Source organism: Mesocricetus auratus, unplaced genomic scaffold (assembly GCF_017639785.1).
Source record: "Mesocricetus auratus isolate SY011 unplaced genomic scaffold, BCM_Maur_2.0 Super-Scaffold_100003, whole genome shotgun sequence".
Lineage (NCBI taxonomy): Eukaryota > Metazoa > Chordata > Mammalia > Rodentia > Cricetidae > Mesocricetus > Mesocricetus auratus.
In genome coordinates, this window is record NW_024429188.1 from 78,156,860 (window position 1) to 78,173,310 (window position 16,451).

Below are 16,451 nucleotides of genomic sequence, written 5' to 3' on the forward strand. Positions count from 1 at the left end.
TCTAAGATACATGAGATGCTGTTCCAGAAAAGAATGTAAACTCTTAAGGGTCTACAAACCAGCATTAATAACAAAAAGAACCTATATTTACACTAGCCAGTCTGCATTTATGTATTTATCATATAAACTAACACAAAGATGAAATATTTTAAAAGCCTGACATACTATACTAAAATGTGGCCATTTGTTGTGCGTTATCAAGGTCTACCAGGTTCAGAAGGTCCCCGTGGTCCCCCTGGAAATGGAGGTATTAAAGGAGAGAGGGGAAACCCAGGCCCACCTGGGCAACCTGGCTTACCTGGCTTGAAAGGAGATCAAGGACCTCCAGGATTTCCGGTAGGAAATGGGACTAGGCATTTGATGATAGAAGAGTGTGGGTGACAGCTTTCAAAATGGGAATTCTGAGCTGCAGAATTTTATTAATACTCACCACGTGGCTCACTGGTGAAGTAAAAATAAAATAGAAGGCAAGGTTCCTAGTCTTCCCACTAAAGTGTCTTTGCTGTTTTATAGTGAAGGGGTTTTGGCGAAAGCAAACCTGTGAAAGGGAAATTTACATGTACACATCAGTGCATTGCGTTTGGATGAATACACCTATAGGGAAGTAATTATGGTGAGTAGGAATAGTTTAGATGTTGAAATTAGAGTCAGGGTCAGGTTTCAGTTCCACTACATGGTTTTGCTTTGTGTCTATGAAGAGAAGAGACACCCCCATTCTCTCTCTTCACCTATAAAGAGAATAAAATATACAGTTACTCCTGTGTTTTCTATCTTGGTTTGAATAACGCAGAGTCATATACTTCTTCATTATTCCATTCAAGCAGATTCCTGGTAGATAGCCTATACTTTCTGGGCTGTCTCCTAACTGTGAAGGCTTCCTTATAGCTGAAAACAGTATCCTTAACATTTTTACACCATCTTGTTTTTTCCATACCATCATTCTTGTAGCTGCCTAGATTTGAATGTCTAAAAGTCACAAGGTAGTAGGGGGCAGCATTAGTGTTTGAATCCTTCAAGTTTAACTGGTAAAACAGTTCTCTAAGCCACTGTGCATTCTTTGAAACTTCATTTCCCTTCTCTGTTCCCTCCTACTTATTATTCTAACACCAATGATTTTTATTTACTTAGGGTAATCCTGGCAGGCCAGGTCTCAATGGAATGAAAGGAGATCCTGGTCTCCCTGGTGTTCCAGGATTCCCAGGTATTTGAAAGGATGCTTTAAGGTTTTCCTTTGTATTTTTAAAGTATTTTCATTTATTCTTTGGACATTTCATAAATTCAATGTATTGTTATCATATCCATCCCCACTACCTTCCTCGAGCTCACCCCATCTGTCTCTCTCCCAAGTTCATGTCCTTTTTATTGTTGTTGTTATTGTTATTGTTACTATCATCATCATCATTATTAATAAGCCCCTAAGTCCAAGTCCAACTAGTACTGACTATATTAAGTTCTTTTAGAAAAACCATTTTTTTTCTTATTTTCCTATGTAAAGGCTGTCTTGTTGCTTTTTCATCCGATGTTACTTTATGTATTATCTTTTCAGGAATGAAAGGACCCATTGGAGTACCAGGCTCAATGGGCCCAGATGGGGAACCAGGCCTTACTGGACCACCAGGTAAGAATTTTTCTTCTCCTAAGGCTGTTTATGCCTGACATTTAGAAACGTGAAAGACTTTTGAAAGTTCCCCTTCTGTATTTCCAAAATATCAACATAATTTCCTAATCTCTTTATTTAGTAATATTATATTGTTATCCAACTTATTAAATTTAAGATATTCAGTATCAACAAGAAAGCCTTAAGATTGTATTAGCTTCTAAACTAATATTACCATATTCAATTGACCAGATCATAAGTAAAAGTTACTTATGTACATTTATATATTTTTAAATTAAAATAAAAGTTTTATGCTAATAGGATTGTAGAGATTTCTCATAAACTATAAAAGAGGATATCTGTTGATTGCTTCAGTTACTGTCTTAACAAGGAAAACAAGAGCCGGGTGTTGATGGCACACGCCTTTAATCCCAGCACTCGGGAGGCAGTGGCAGGCAGATCTCTGGGAGTTCAAGGCCAGCCTGGTCTGCAGAGTGAGTTCCAGGACAGCCTCTAAAACAATAAAAAGAAACCCTGTCTCAAAAAACCAAAAAAAAAACCATGACAATAAGAACTATAAATAATCTCAAAATCAGATTGGGCTTGTCAGGGAATGGGGTTGTCTTCTCCTGGAGACAGGCATGAAAGTTCTATTTTTTCACTGACCCTAAGAAAAATATTTAGTTTTTAAACTTTTTTAAAAAGTAATTTATTAGTTTTTTTGAGCATTTTGGACATGTTTTGATCATAATCACTTCATTGCCCCCAACTCTTCACAAATCTAGCCTCTTCTCTACACACCCAACATTAAAAAAAATAAATCATAACAATAATAGTTCAAAAGACCAATTTGTGCTGCCCAAATATTCTTGGATACATGGCCTTCAATTGGAACATGGTCAACTTATCTAGGACTACACTCAGAGAAAAATGATTCACCCTTGACCTGTTCTTCATTGAGGAGTGGGATTTTGTGCCCAATTCCCCTCTCCATGCTGGGATTTGGGCTTACAAAGTTCCCATCCCAACTACTGTGGGCTCATATGTGCAACTTCTCTGTTGTGTCCAAAAACATTGTTGCCTTGTAATCGTCTACCACCTCTAGCTCTTACACTCTTTCTGCACCTCCTCTTCCAAAATGTTGGAAGTACTTTCTGAGTGTTGGGAGTAGAGGTGCATTTTGTATATGTGTGTATTGTGCGTTTGTGTATAAATGTGTGTGTGTGTGTGTGTGTGTGTGTTGTATGTGTGTTTATGACTGAGCATTCTTCAGTCTCTTATTCTCTGTACCTTGGTCAGTTTTGGGTCTCTGTATCACTGTGTTGATCAACACCTACTGCAAATAGAACTTCCTCTGATGAAGGTTGAGAGATGTATTAATCTATGGGTATAGTGGTAAATCTAAAGGAGTTGGTTTAATACTATGTCTGTTTAGCAGAATCATAGTAGTATATTCTCCCTGGAGCCTGTGACATGTCTAGCCATAGATTCTTGGCCCAATAATGGTGTCAGGCATAAGATTCATTGCATGAAGCAGCACTTACATTCAATGAGAATTCAGTGTTTGTGTCACAATTGCACCAGTGTACACGTTTTCCTAGGCTTGTCATTGTTTTAGGTAATACGGTTCACAGCTGGATATGGCTTATGATTACTTTTCACCTCTGCTAATGTGCCTAGTCCCGTCCAACAATAGGAAAGTTGGCGAATAGATAAGAAGCCTCCGGGTCAGTACTAAGCTTGGTTTCTGCAACTTCTTTGACTCAAGTCTGTGGTGTCTTCAGCAAAGGGGGCCCTACCATCAAGTTCTGGGTAACCAAAAGATGGTAATGTCTGGAGTGGTCTATGGGACCTCACTGGCCAACAACTTCAAAAGAAGTAATTTACTCCTGGAACTGAACTTTTCCTTTGTTAGCCTATACTGTCTTTTAGGGGCATTGTTGCTCTGTTATTGAGTAACTACATTTTAACTTTTGTATGTATGTATGTGAAAATGTCTGCAATAGTAAGTCTCCATATGATGTTTTCAAACATTTTTAATAATAAATATCCATTCCTATTGTCCCTCCTCTACCTTGCCCTCCCCTTCCCCATCCCAATTTAGCACTAACTATTCCTTTATTCCAATTTAACCCTTAATAACAGTGTTTTCTGTCTTTCCTCCTCAGAAATCCCAATCCCCTCTTGATGGTCCCTTAGTACTTTTATGACCTCTATGAGTGTTCCAAAGAAAACACACTTATTTTATCATTCAAAGCTAACATCCACAAATTAAGAGAAAATATGTGATATTTGTCTTTCTGGTTATGGGTTACCTGCTCAGAATTATTGTTATTAGACTCATTAATATACCTGAAGATTTAATGCTATAATTTTTCTTGATATTTGAATATTTTGCTGTGTAAATATACTACATTTTCATTATCCTTTCATCAGTTGATTAATATTTAGGCTGTTTTCATTTCCTGGCTATTATGAAGAGAAAAGCAGTAAATATCAATAAGCAGATATCTCCTGGAACTTATGTAGCTCTATTCCTAGCTTTCTGAATAACCTACACATTGATTTACATAGTAACTGCACAAGGATGTACTTCTACCGTCATTGAACAAGTGTGCCTCTTTTCCCACATCCACACCAGCATTTGCCATTTTTTGTTTTGTTCTTTGGCTGGGGTGTGTGTGTGGGGATGTGTGGGTGTGTTGTATGGTTGTATGTGTGTATATATGTTTTAGTTGTATTCTAGACATTCTTATTGGGTAAGATGAAATCTCAATGTAGTTTTAATTTGCATTTCTCTGTTGGCTAAAGATAGTAAGTATTTTAAAATCATTCGTAGCCATTTGTAGCCTGTGTTTAAGTGCATGTACTGTTAGGATTGCAATGTTCTGTTGTTGGATTTTTTTCTTTAATGAGTATCTGTTCTGATTAGTTTTGGATTTAAATCTATCTCATTGGAATAGCTACACCATGTTTATTTTTTAGATTCATTTTATTATAATACCTTTTTCTATCCCTAAGATAGTATCTTTCATTGATCATTAGGTATGTTTTTTGAGGCAACAAAAAGATGTATCTTGTTTTCTGATCCAATCTGTTAATCCTTGTCACTTTATTAGAGAGTTGAAAACAGAGTTGGGTGGAGTTGGCAAAAATGGATAGAGTTGGCAGCTGGAACTAGTTTTTCTGCCTAGAGATGAGGGGAGCAAGGGTTCTTAGCAGGGGAGGATGGAGTTGCTGTGTGAACCTGGAGTTTCCTTCCTGATGAGGCATCCTGGAAGGTAGGCCAGAAGAATGACATAGGCTAGTTTTGATTTTCTTTTTTTATGTTTTTTTATTTTAAATAGCTTGTTTTACATGCCAATCCCAGTTCCCTCTCCCTCCCCTCCTCCCGCACCCTCCCATCCCCTCCATCCTCCCACCCTATTGCCAATTCCTTCTGCATAGGGAATATCTAGAGTCTATCATTTCATTCAGGGTAGGGTCCAGGCACTTCTCTAGTTTTGATTTTCTTGATGAAGTAATCACATCAAACTTCTTCTTGTCTGTTTGTTTGTTTGTCATACAAATACATATTATGACCATAGACCAATTTGATATCTGTTTCTTCTGGCATTTCTCTTTGCTATCTTCACATTTGTGTGCTTTGCTTCTTAGGTCCTCCTGGGTTACCTGGTCCTTCAGGACAGAGCATTATAATCAAAGGAGATGCCGGTCCTCCAGGAGTTCCTGGCCAACCTGGATTAAAAGGTCCACCAGGACTTCCAGGCCCTCAGGGATTACCAGGTACCTTTATGGATCATTGTTTCAGACCTAACTATTTGAGACTATTCCCTTAATCTGCTTCTTACATGTCAAGAGTTTGTATCTGATAATGATAGTCTCAGCTAGGAATAGAATACCAGTCCACCACAGGTCCCACTTTCCTTTTTCTTGAAAGTGTTAAAATCTTATGCACAACTATCCTTTAGGCCCAACCATATCTCTTTGAACTGCTCTGGCCATACTAATTTAAATGGCTTGATTGCATTGCAATCAATTTTTTCTTGTAGGTCCAATTGGACCCCCAGGAGATCCAGGACGCAATGGACTTCCAGGTTTTGATGGTGCAGGAGGGCGCAAAGGAGACCCAGGTCTGCCAGGACAGCCAGGTAAAATTACTAAAACAATGCTGCTGGTTGTTATATGTTATAATGTTTATGCTTTCAAGGCCTCTGGATGTAGGGCTGTACTTGAAACTGTGATAACTTCTTACTGAGAGAGCATGGCTAGCTGTTGAATCTAGAGCTGGGGAAAAAATAGGAAGGCACACCCGAGGAGATATGCTGTACCAGGCAAGCATAAAAAATATTGCTTTGCTTTTGCTTGTATATAAAGCACTAGGAATCCAAGTTATTCTTCCAGGTAGTCAAAATAATTATTAGTTTAGCTATTTTTTATTTTATTCTATTGTAGCAGGGGTTTAAATCCAGGGCTTGAGTGTACTGGGCAAATTACTATTGAGACATATCCCCAGCTATACTCCACTAATTTTCAGTTGTTTATTTAAATCACTCAACTATCTTAGAAAAAATTTTAAATCTTTCTTCATTTTATAATATTACAGAAGATAGTTTTCCATAAAATGCAGTATATATAGGTAAAAATATAAATGATCACCATAGAACTTTGAAGATCATGGTGAAATCTCATGCTGAAAAGATATATTTATATACAGATATTTAAGTCAATAATTAGTAGATACTCTTTACAATATTGACTTTGGAACAGGGAAGTGGTGGCCCATACCATTAATCTCAGAACTAGGGAAGCAGAGGCAGGTGGATCTCTGAGTTTGAGACCAGCCTGGTGTACAAAGTGAGTTCCAGGACAGCCAGGGCTGCACAGAGAAACCCTGTCTTGAAGCAAACAAACAAACAAAAAAAACAATATTGACTTCAGTACCCTGTTTGAAGCAGACAAACAAAAATAATATTGACTATGGTATCTACTAGGTCTATTTCATCTTGTTTTGTATTTTGACTCAATATGTTGCTCTATAGCAATGGTTGGCTCAGTCTGTACAATGTAACCTAGGCTGGCCTATAATTCATGGCAATCTTCTTCTTCAGCCTCCTGAGTACTGAGACTCAGCTTCCTAAATTTCTATCTGAAGTCAAACTACTTCCAGAAAGTATTTGATTAAACTTGTAAAACGAATACACTAATATGATTACTAAAATAAAAAATAGAAGCCTGTTGCTGATGGAACATACCTTTAATCCCAGCACTAGGAATGTAAAGGGAGGAAGATCAAGGCCAGCCTGGTCTAAAGAGTGAGTTTCAGGACAGTCCGGGTTACACAGAGAAACTCGATCTCAAAAAACATAGGAAGATTATAAACTGAATAGATTATTAATATGTTAATAACTCCAGGTTTATATATATATATATATAACATAAACATAAAGAATGTGTGTTAGGAAAAAGTATCATTGATGACCATCCAAAGTAGGGTCACATGTGGGCCTTCCTAGAGCCAACACTGCCAATTCAGTAACTGTGTCTCCAGAGAATGAGCAAATTAGTGACATCTTTATCACAGGCATTGCTAAGAAGTGTCCTAAAGGCAAAAATCAGCGCACACTGTGGTTGAAGGCCTAGATATAAGAACTTTTAGATAAGCTCATACAAAAAAGATCCAGTGGTATATTAAAATGATGCATTTGTAAAACTTCTTAAGAATGTTACCTATTTTCTAAGCAAGCATCCTTCAGAACAATTTTCCAGACTTACTGACAGGAAAACATTTCAGCACTGAAGGTGGAAGAACTATAGAAACCATACACTTCTTTTCCTGTTGGTGAACAAAACAGCTGGCTGAAATTTGTTCATAAAACTCAAATTCTTTAAATATAGCAAGAGATAGATAACATATTGGCTTTCCATAGGCATCATTTCCTCCTACCTAACAGTCTGTTCTTCTAGAATTTTAGTACTTAATGTCTTCAGCCAATGCTAGGAGGAAATAAATGCAATCTCTTTGAGGGCAAAGGAAATAATCTCATTTGTTTCTAGGCCCATTATATCTGACAATGCTTTTATAGACACTCCATGAATATTGAACGAATTAACTAATCAAATTGTCATTATGCTTTGTTAATAGCCAAAATAGTAGCTTAGAGCTTGCTTAATCTTGCACACTAATGATTACATACAAATAGGTGCCCGTGGATTGGATGGTCCCCCAGGACCAGACGGAATGCAAGGACCTCCAGGTCCCCCTGGAACCACTTCGGTTGCCCATGGATTCCTCATCACACGCCACAGCCAGACAACAGATGCACCACAATGCCCACAGGGAACAGTCCATATCTATGAAGGGTTTTCTCTCCTGTATGTACAAGGAAATAAAAGGGCCCATGGTCAAGACTTGGGTGAGATACTTGACATTGAATTTCTTTCTATGCATTTTGTGTTTATTTTCAAAATCCTCTTAAGGTCCAGACTGACCTTAGCTAAAGTGCATAACTCTGTTATTTGGGGCCTTTAACTATGGTCTATGGTCACTATAAATTTTAAGTGAATAATTTAACTTCAAATTAAAAATGTTAAAATCATTGTAGCTAGTACAAGGTTTCATTTTTGGTTTAAAGCAAGATGACTTCAAAGGGAGCATGTTTCCTTTTATTTAGCTTAGCAAGGAAGCAGTTGTCCTGGGCTCTCTATGGTATAGCAGCTGCTTAATTACACAGACTGATCTACAGAGAATTCCATGACAGCCAGCACTACACAGAGAAACCCTATCCTGAAAGATCATATGGAATAAAAGATTTATTTTGTCCCATAGTATCATAGGTTTCATTCCATGTTCAGCTAGTGTCACTCTTCCCTGGCCTTAATGATGCAAAACATCATGGTGGAAGGCTGTTGAAGACCAGATATACTCATTTCACTGATTAGGAAGTAGAGAAATGAAAACCTGTGCTGGTGGACTTTCTTCTTTCTTGATCTCTTTTTCCCCTTCTTTATCCCCAGTCTATTGGATGTTATCATCCATATTCAAAATGGACTTTCCTTTATCAGGAAACACAGATGCACCTAGAGGTGTGCTTTGCTAGCCTTGTAGGTATGAGGGATGTCTCAATGCAATGAAGTTGGGAATCTAGAGTAAACATCAATTTAACCTTGACTTTCCTTTTCTTTGTTCTTCCTGTAATTTGTCCTCCTTATTTCATGTTTGTTTAACCTTTTGTTTATCTCTATACCTTTCTACAGTTGGTTAGCATTGTTATTAATATTATTCTTACACTTGAAGAGATTGCTAACACACACAAGATATATACTGAATGTATCTTAGAAAAAAAGAGCAGCATAGAATAAGACATTGGTAGATTTTGCAAAGATTTATGTGTACTCTAAAAAGTACAAATGTTCTTCAATAGACACCATTGTTTGTAGGATTAATGATCAATTTAGAAACAACACTAGGGAATATGTAATGATCTATAACAACAAAATCTGAATATTTTCTAAACTACATATTGATTTTATAAATGATAAAATGAGTGACTCCTAGGATTTCAAAAATGTGATTTTTATCTAAGAAACGTACACCGGTTTCTTTACGAAACAATGTTTTTTTTTTCAAGAATTTAGGAGAAACTAAATATCATAATGTATTCCTTCATCTTTTTCTTTTAAATTCTTCTTAGGGACCGCTGGCAGCTGCCTTCGTCGATTCAGTACCATGCCTTTTATGTTTTGCAACATTAACAATGTTTGTAACTTTGCTTCAAGAAATGACTATTCTTACTGGCTTTCCACCCCAGAGCCCATGCCAATGAGCATGGAACCCCTGAAGGGCCAGAGCATCCAGCCATTCATTAGTCGGTGAGGCACTGGTTTACCTTTGACTTTTACCAATCCCATCTTAGTTTGGCTATAAGAAATCAATCTAAAATGGATAATCAATGCTATTCATCCCAAGTTAAGTATACAAGAGTGATTTTTAAATATTCAACAATGTATTTAGTTTGAACTATGTTTCTTGGAGATCAACTTTTGACTAGGTCCTGTAACACACATTTTAATATAAAGAGAACTCAGTCTACTCATTAGGCAAATATACTTGTATATATCTGTGCTAATTTGTACTAACGTGGTATATATCCAGCTTAGACTAAGTGCTACAAAAGATCAGATAAAACATTTGACAAAAGTATAGGGGAAAGGATGTTTAATTTTAATAGAAGAAATATGAGAATATGTGTCTCAAAGAAATGTGTCTGTTTTTCATAGAATGGGAAACAACTAGACACATATGTAATTATAAGGAAAGTCATATAAGAGAGAAATTGAGAGTGGATAATAGACAAATGTACCAAGAATTTAGTATTTAAAGTTTTTGTTTAGAGAAAAGATTATAAAATTATCTTGATTACAAATAATAGAATGCTTTAACTGCCAAAGTATAGCTTGGAATTTATTTGGTATATTATAATAAGCAGCACTATCACCCCTCAAACAATATTTGAGATAAAGTTTAGGGAAGATTAAGGTACTATCAGTGTACTTGGATTGTGTATGCATAGTCCTCATGTAGAGTTCTGTTACACTGAATAATATTGCTACAGTCCTGATGTGACTTGATTGTACCTTACAGTGGGAGACATGCATTACATTATTAGGATAAACAGAAATTGGGAATTGAAGTAATAGGTGAGATTTGGCATTCCCTTAAAGTAACCAATAGAGGCTAGTCCGGTTAATAGAGATTTCCTGGGCTTTTTCCACATTGGAACAGTAACTTAAATCAATCTCTAGAGAATATTGGGTGGTGCTACTTTTGTTGTGATCATGATACAGGGTTCTAGTAACCATAAGGTATGAATCATTACTAAGTCCAATTTCTTTGATATTGAATGCACAGATGTAACCTAATTTGGCTTTATTAGCTAATTCATGGTTCCCTTGGTAGTATATTTTGCTAAATCTATATGTGTGCTGGGGAGTGGAAAAGCATAGCAATGCATGCAAGTGTATAGGAAGATTGTTTTTTCCAGTCTCAACTTCATGGAGTAAAAGTTTCCATAATATATTATGTATTATGCAGATAGATTTTTCTAAATTAACCTCCATCATATTTCAAGATTTTCTCTCATGCTCTTTATTAAAATTTTGATATATGCAGCAATACTTATTCTGTGGCTGTTTTTACTTATTTTGTAGTTTTCAACCACATCTCTCCTACTGCCTGGGCACCTCCCCAGCCATTCTCGGTCTTCTATACTCACCGAAATATGGCAAATGTTTAATAAATGTCCTTCGGGGGAAGAATACTGGGTGGAGATTGAAAAAAACATCAGTTTCTTGTCTTTTCCAGCTTACTAGACACTGTTCTTACCACAGTCATAGCATTACTAAGTGTCTACCTCCAGTTGGGTACTTTGACAGCAAGTATGTAGAGCATAGAAAGCCAAACTCTTACAGCAATTACAGTATTGACTACAGCAAGTCTGAATGCAAATTTATGTCACAATGGAAAATGAAAATGCAATAGCTGTAATACTACAATGTCTTGAAAAAAGACTTGCAGTTTTTGCTTATAAATGTATTATGCATGAGAGATTATGCAAAAACCGATTTTCAATGTGCATTTTTCTCCTCTTCTGATCATTGAGGATGCGGTCAAAGACCTCCCTAAAAGGAAGGCTTCTGAAGAATGATTGTTGTTTCCTACATATTCACTCTGTAAATCATATTCTCTCTCCCTTTCCTTTACCAGATGTGCAGTATGTGAGGCACCAGCTGTGGTGATCGCAGTTCACAGCCAAACCATTCAAATTCCACATTGTCCTCAGGGGTGGGACTCCCTGTGGATTGGTTATTCCTTCATGATGGTATGGAACACCCACCCTTGCTCTTCTCATCACAGTTGACCTTCTATCACATGTCCACTTCTCCCCACTTGAGACAGCTCAGTCACTTGTAGAGTAATAAGCTTGAGCACTAAATGGCCTCTGCCCAAGCACTGTGTTCTCCCTCCCACGTTTTTCTATATTATGCTTAATGTATTATAGATTTGTAATGTTTAGTCTTCCTTTCTCCCGCCTGGTTCCTGTTGATTCTTTAACCCCCCCCCCAAAACACACAAGGCATTATATTAATTTGCTCGGTTTCTTATCGGTTAGCTCTGACTTGATTATTGACCCATAATTACTAATATGTATTTTATAAGAACTTATCTTTCTGAGGACACACTCCTGAGTGCCCATTGCTTCTGGGAGATCACATGGCGAGAGCTATCCTCACTACAATTCCCAAAATCCTAGTCCCACCTATCTTGTGCTTTATTCAAACCAATCAGACACATATTTACAGAATGACGTCTCCCAACATAGATTTATATATGTATAAATATATAGAGTATAATATATAGATTATATATGTATGATCCTTGCTTTTGTTAGCTGTGCTTTGTGTGCGTACTGTTATCTTGCCTTTAGTCCTAGTTTTCTTTATTGCATTTTAATTTGTAGCCATGCTGGGTATATATTATTGAATAATCACTAATGTATTATAGCACATATGTGTTGTGGAACATGTAACCTTATCTCTTTTAGCATACAAGTGCAGGAGCAGAAGGTTCAGGCCAAGCCTTAGCCTCTCCAGGTTCCTGTTTGGAAGAATTTCGTTCAGCTCCCTTCATTGAATGTCATGGGCGGGGTACATGCAACTACTATGCCAATTCCTATAGCTTTTGGCTAGCCACTGTTGATATGTCAGACATGTTCAGGTAAGTCACTGATGGCCTTAGTTCAGGCCTAGAGCTGCCTTTATAGATACTAGGGAGGAATGACTGTATCAATGAGTGGTTTATCCCCAGTACATTTTAGGAATTTATTAGACTGATTTCTGTATTCTTAGCTTGTTCTTCACATCTACCTAACTCGTACTGTAGAAACAGACCTTACTAATGTTAAGTAAGTTTGGTTACAGTTAACTTAGCATTAGCCTTTAAATAACTAAAAAATGTCAGGAGTTGGTCTACTAAAATGACACCATTTCAAGAACTGAAACTATTATTTGCATTGCCTGTCCCAATCTCACAATTCTCTATCTGGGAATGTTTTCAGGGACCTCATCCAAGTCTATGAAGGAATAGAATAACACATGATGCTTATATCTCTGACTATCTCAATCTTTTGAAAATTCTCTTTATTTTTATGTGTTTTATTGATATTTTCATATGATATTTATCATATGTTGTTCAACAATTGCCTGAACTTCTCTCATCTTATGAATATTAGGAAAGGTATCACAAAAAAGCAACAGCAGAAAAATAAACATATGAAGATACCAATAGTGGAGAAAGCAGTCACAAAACTACATAATAAATTATTAGGTTTCTGGGAAAGCTGCTTACCAGAAAGAAAATTCCTAGATATGAATTCATGCCTGTAATAGAATGTGAATAGCAGAAATGTATAGAATTGAAATCAGAAAAGCAAAGCTGATTGTCTCATTTCTTTTTTCCTAGTAAACCTCAGTCAGAGACACTGAAAGCAGGAGACTTGAGGACACGTATTAGCCGATGTCAAGTATGCATGAAGAGGACATAATATGCTGAATAATTCCTTGTGTTTTTAATGTGATTATATATATATAATTATTATATGTGACTCCCAGGATGCAATGTCTCACTTATTCTCCCCAACTTCATCACTGCCGCCACCAATGGTGCTACTATACTCTATGACCAAGAGAGCATGCTGACTAGTAACCATGGAGATTCAGATGTACCTCAGCAATGTGCCAGAGCAAGGCCTTACTTCTTATGAAAATAACAGGGAAGGGACTATACTTTTGGGATACAGAATAGCATTCTTCAAGGATTATAAGATGAAGAAGTTTATATATTTTGCCCAATTACTAAAATGGCACATTAAAAATTCAATGAAGGGAAGGATCATACTGAGTAAAATTAAAGACTGCTGTTTGGGGAAGAATTCTTTTTCATGGTGCTACTAATCCTACTGTACCCCAGGATTTTAATAGGAAGGTGTTAATCTTATTTTGCTCTGTAAGTAAAGAATGTGTATATTCTGTAAACAACCTCTTAGCTCAAAAAAGTTGAGTCATTTAGATGTGATCTGGTATAAACCCTTCTTTACTAAAAATGTATGAAATCTTACACTATAGACAGCAAGATTTTACATGGGAGAGGATTTACCTTTCATTGACTTAGTACTGAAAGCAAATTAATTGGGGCTTTTATCCCTTAAGTTATTCGCTGATTTTAAAAATGAGATCATTTAAGTGACTTTGATCAGAATTTTAATAGTTTCTGTTGCATATCAAGTTATCATATCCAATGGGGAAATCTCTTTTTCTATGTTTCCCAAGACACTCATGTTCAGACGCCCCATCTTCATATATTTATATCTTGTTTTTGCTTGTTCCCAACAGTTTTGAGAAACAAATTTACCCAAAATAATTTTAAGGATTCTTATTATCCTGGTGCTCATGTAAGAATTATTCTCCTTTGGGTTCACTTGTTTAAGAAGACAATATTTGATTCATCGTCTCGCTTCAATTTCAGAAAGCCAGTAGACTTTTAAAAACTTTTTATTTTAAATAATTTACCAATAGTCATAGGATGCCTTATTTCTTTAACTGTCATCGTCTCACTGAGTGTTTTATAATTCACAAATACCAACTTAATTAAAGTTATAGGTTGTAATTATGGCTCATTGTCTCTCTATTTGGCCTAAGTGTAAAATCACGCTCATTTATATTGCTACATCAAATGTTTCCTTCTCAGGCAATTTGTTTCTGTGTCTTTGATAATTATGATTGCTGGGAGAAAACATACAGCAATGGAAACTTTTTCCCATGGGGAAAAAATAAACTAATGGAAGATGCTCTGGTGATAGCATATTTCTTGGCAATGTGGTATTGATAGACAGTAAAGATTAAGTTTCTCTTTATGGATTAATCCATTAATAATGCTTAAAATAGATTAGTAAGTTAATATTCCTAATAATTAAGAATTATCAACATGTAGCTCTCTAAAACAACTAAGGGCCTGTTAAAAATAAAAGACGTCTAATGCTTTTATAATAAAGTTTGTGTGACAGCTAAAAGTACAGCAACCAAAACAGTGTTTTAAATTTTAGACCCCAATATGAATCTATGGGCAACCTAAAGCTAAGAAAGTATGATGGCAAGTTGTAGAATCTAAGCAATAATAACCATTTTAGCTTTATTTCTTCACATAGACTATTCCATGTAAACATTAATATGTAATTCTAACTGGACCCCTATGTCCATTCCACAGATCATTTTCAATGTGGCATACATCTGAATGTTTCCCCTTGAGTTGCAGGAGCAATTGTGGGTTTTAGAATCCTCACTCATATATGCCTAATTGAAATTTCACTTCAAATAAGAGCCTTTAACTTTTAGATTGTTGCATGCACAGATAATATTTGTGTTTCCTAAAACCTCTATCTCTCTCCATCCCTGCTGAGTTGTTTGAGTACACAAACCCAACCCAGTAAAGCACTTTGATGTTATTGATCCTCCCTTGACACTGATTATTCAAAGATGTTATGAATCTCTCTAGTCTAGGAATTACCTTTGGTGAGTGTTATGGCCATTCACAATTTCTGGTTTTCCCACATGGCCAACAGTAAATCAGTTGTTCTGCTAAATCAGCTCATTTTACTACCAAACATGTTTATGTACTAAGTGTGGTTTTACTAGTTAATAAATTTATTTCAGAATTCATGTGTTGCATAAGGAACAAGTTCAAATATTCTACTATTAGAAGGATGCCTGGTTCCATGAATATCTCTAACTTTTGGAAGACTAGATGGATAGACACAAAGATTATAATTTTGCCTTTCTCTCTTAGGTTGGCTTGATCTGCCATGTTGATGTAGTACCCATTTCTTCCAACAGAGATTTTATTGTACAGCTTGTGTTGGGCAGTTTGTGGTTCCATAATGTTTTTCCATTCTGATGAAATTTGAAAACTTTAAAATTTTTATGTTGCCAATGGGGTTCTTTGATTCAATTAGCATGGTTAATTGAAAACTCACTGGCCACTCCAAGCCATTACCACTTTATACATATGTTAACAACAGATGGCACTGTTGCCTATAGAAATACACCAATATGTGTAGAGATTTGTTGAGCCCATGGTTTAAGGTGACAATGACTTTGTATAAACCCTTAGCCCATTTCTTAATCGACATGTTTTTCTTCATTGTCACAAAAATCAGTAGAAAATAGTTATAAGGGATGGCATAGTTTCTCAGTGTCTGCATCCAAATTGAAAAGCCATTGTCAATGTCAAAGATTCCATTCTTAGCTTAATTAGAAGTTGGCTCTGACAGCACATCCTTAGCCTCACAATACACAAGTAGAGAAACCACTTTCTTTTGGCAAAGACTTCAGTTGGCTTTAGTGTGTAGAGAATCTCTTTTCTCAGACTGGGCTATTTAGCCATGTTCACCCCCTAAGCAGTTTCAAAATAAACTGAATAGTATTTAAAAATAGAATAGCATGTAGCTTGAAGTGTGGTATTTTTGTAGGATTGGTTTTTATTTTTGTTTTCAGGATTATGCACGGTGCTTTGAAGGTTGCTGTGGTAGAAGTAACTCACACATTGATACAGTGAAGAACTTGAACCCAGATAAGCCTGTCCTCTGAAGTGCACGCTAGCAAGCAACCATTGGTTACTTATTAGCCCTTCCATATCACAACAAATAGTAATCAGGTATACACCCAACCAGATAATCTCTGTTCATCATGATGTGTGATATGCAGAACAGACACGCTATTACGTAATGGATTACAACTCTTC

The 16,451-nt window shown here is 36.3% G+C and overlaps 1 protein-coding gene across 4 annotated transcripts in view; it reads left to right on the forward strand.

The window, feature by feature from the left end:
- Positions 1-14,502, forward strand: part of Col4a5 (collagen type IV alpha 5 chain) — a 189,326-nt gene extending 174,824 nt beyond the window's left edge. For all 4 annotated transcript variants that reach the window (XM_040744480.1, XM_013122323.3, XM_013122324.3 and 1 more), the window contains 10 exons: positions 203-336; positions 1,129-1,201; positions 1,547-1,618; positions 5,255-5,383; positions 5,650-5,748; positions 7,801-8,013; positions 9,292-9,469; positions 11,364-11,478; positions 12,202-12,374; positions 13,119-14,502. In XM_040744480.1, coding sequence (XP_040600414.1) covers positions 203-336; positions 1,129-1,201; positions 1,547-1,618; positions 5,255-5,383; positions 5,650-5,748; positions 7,801-8,013; positions 9,292-9,469; positions 11,364-11,478; positions 12,202-12,374; positions 13,119-13,200 — 1,268 coding nt within the window. In that variant the 3' untranslated portion in view covers positions 13,201-14,502. The remainder of the gene's footprint in view (positions 1-202; positions 337-1,128; positions 1,202-1,546; positions 1,619-5,254; positions 5,384-5,649; positions 5,749-7,800; positions 8,014-9,291; positions 9,470-11,363; positions 11,479-12,201; positions 12,375-13,118) is intronic.
- Positions 14,503-16,451: the final 1,949 nt, after the last annotated feature.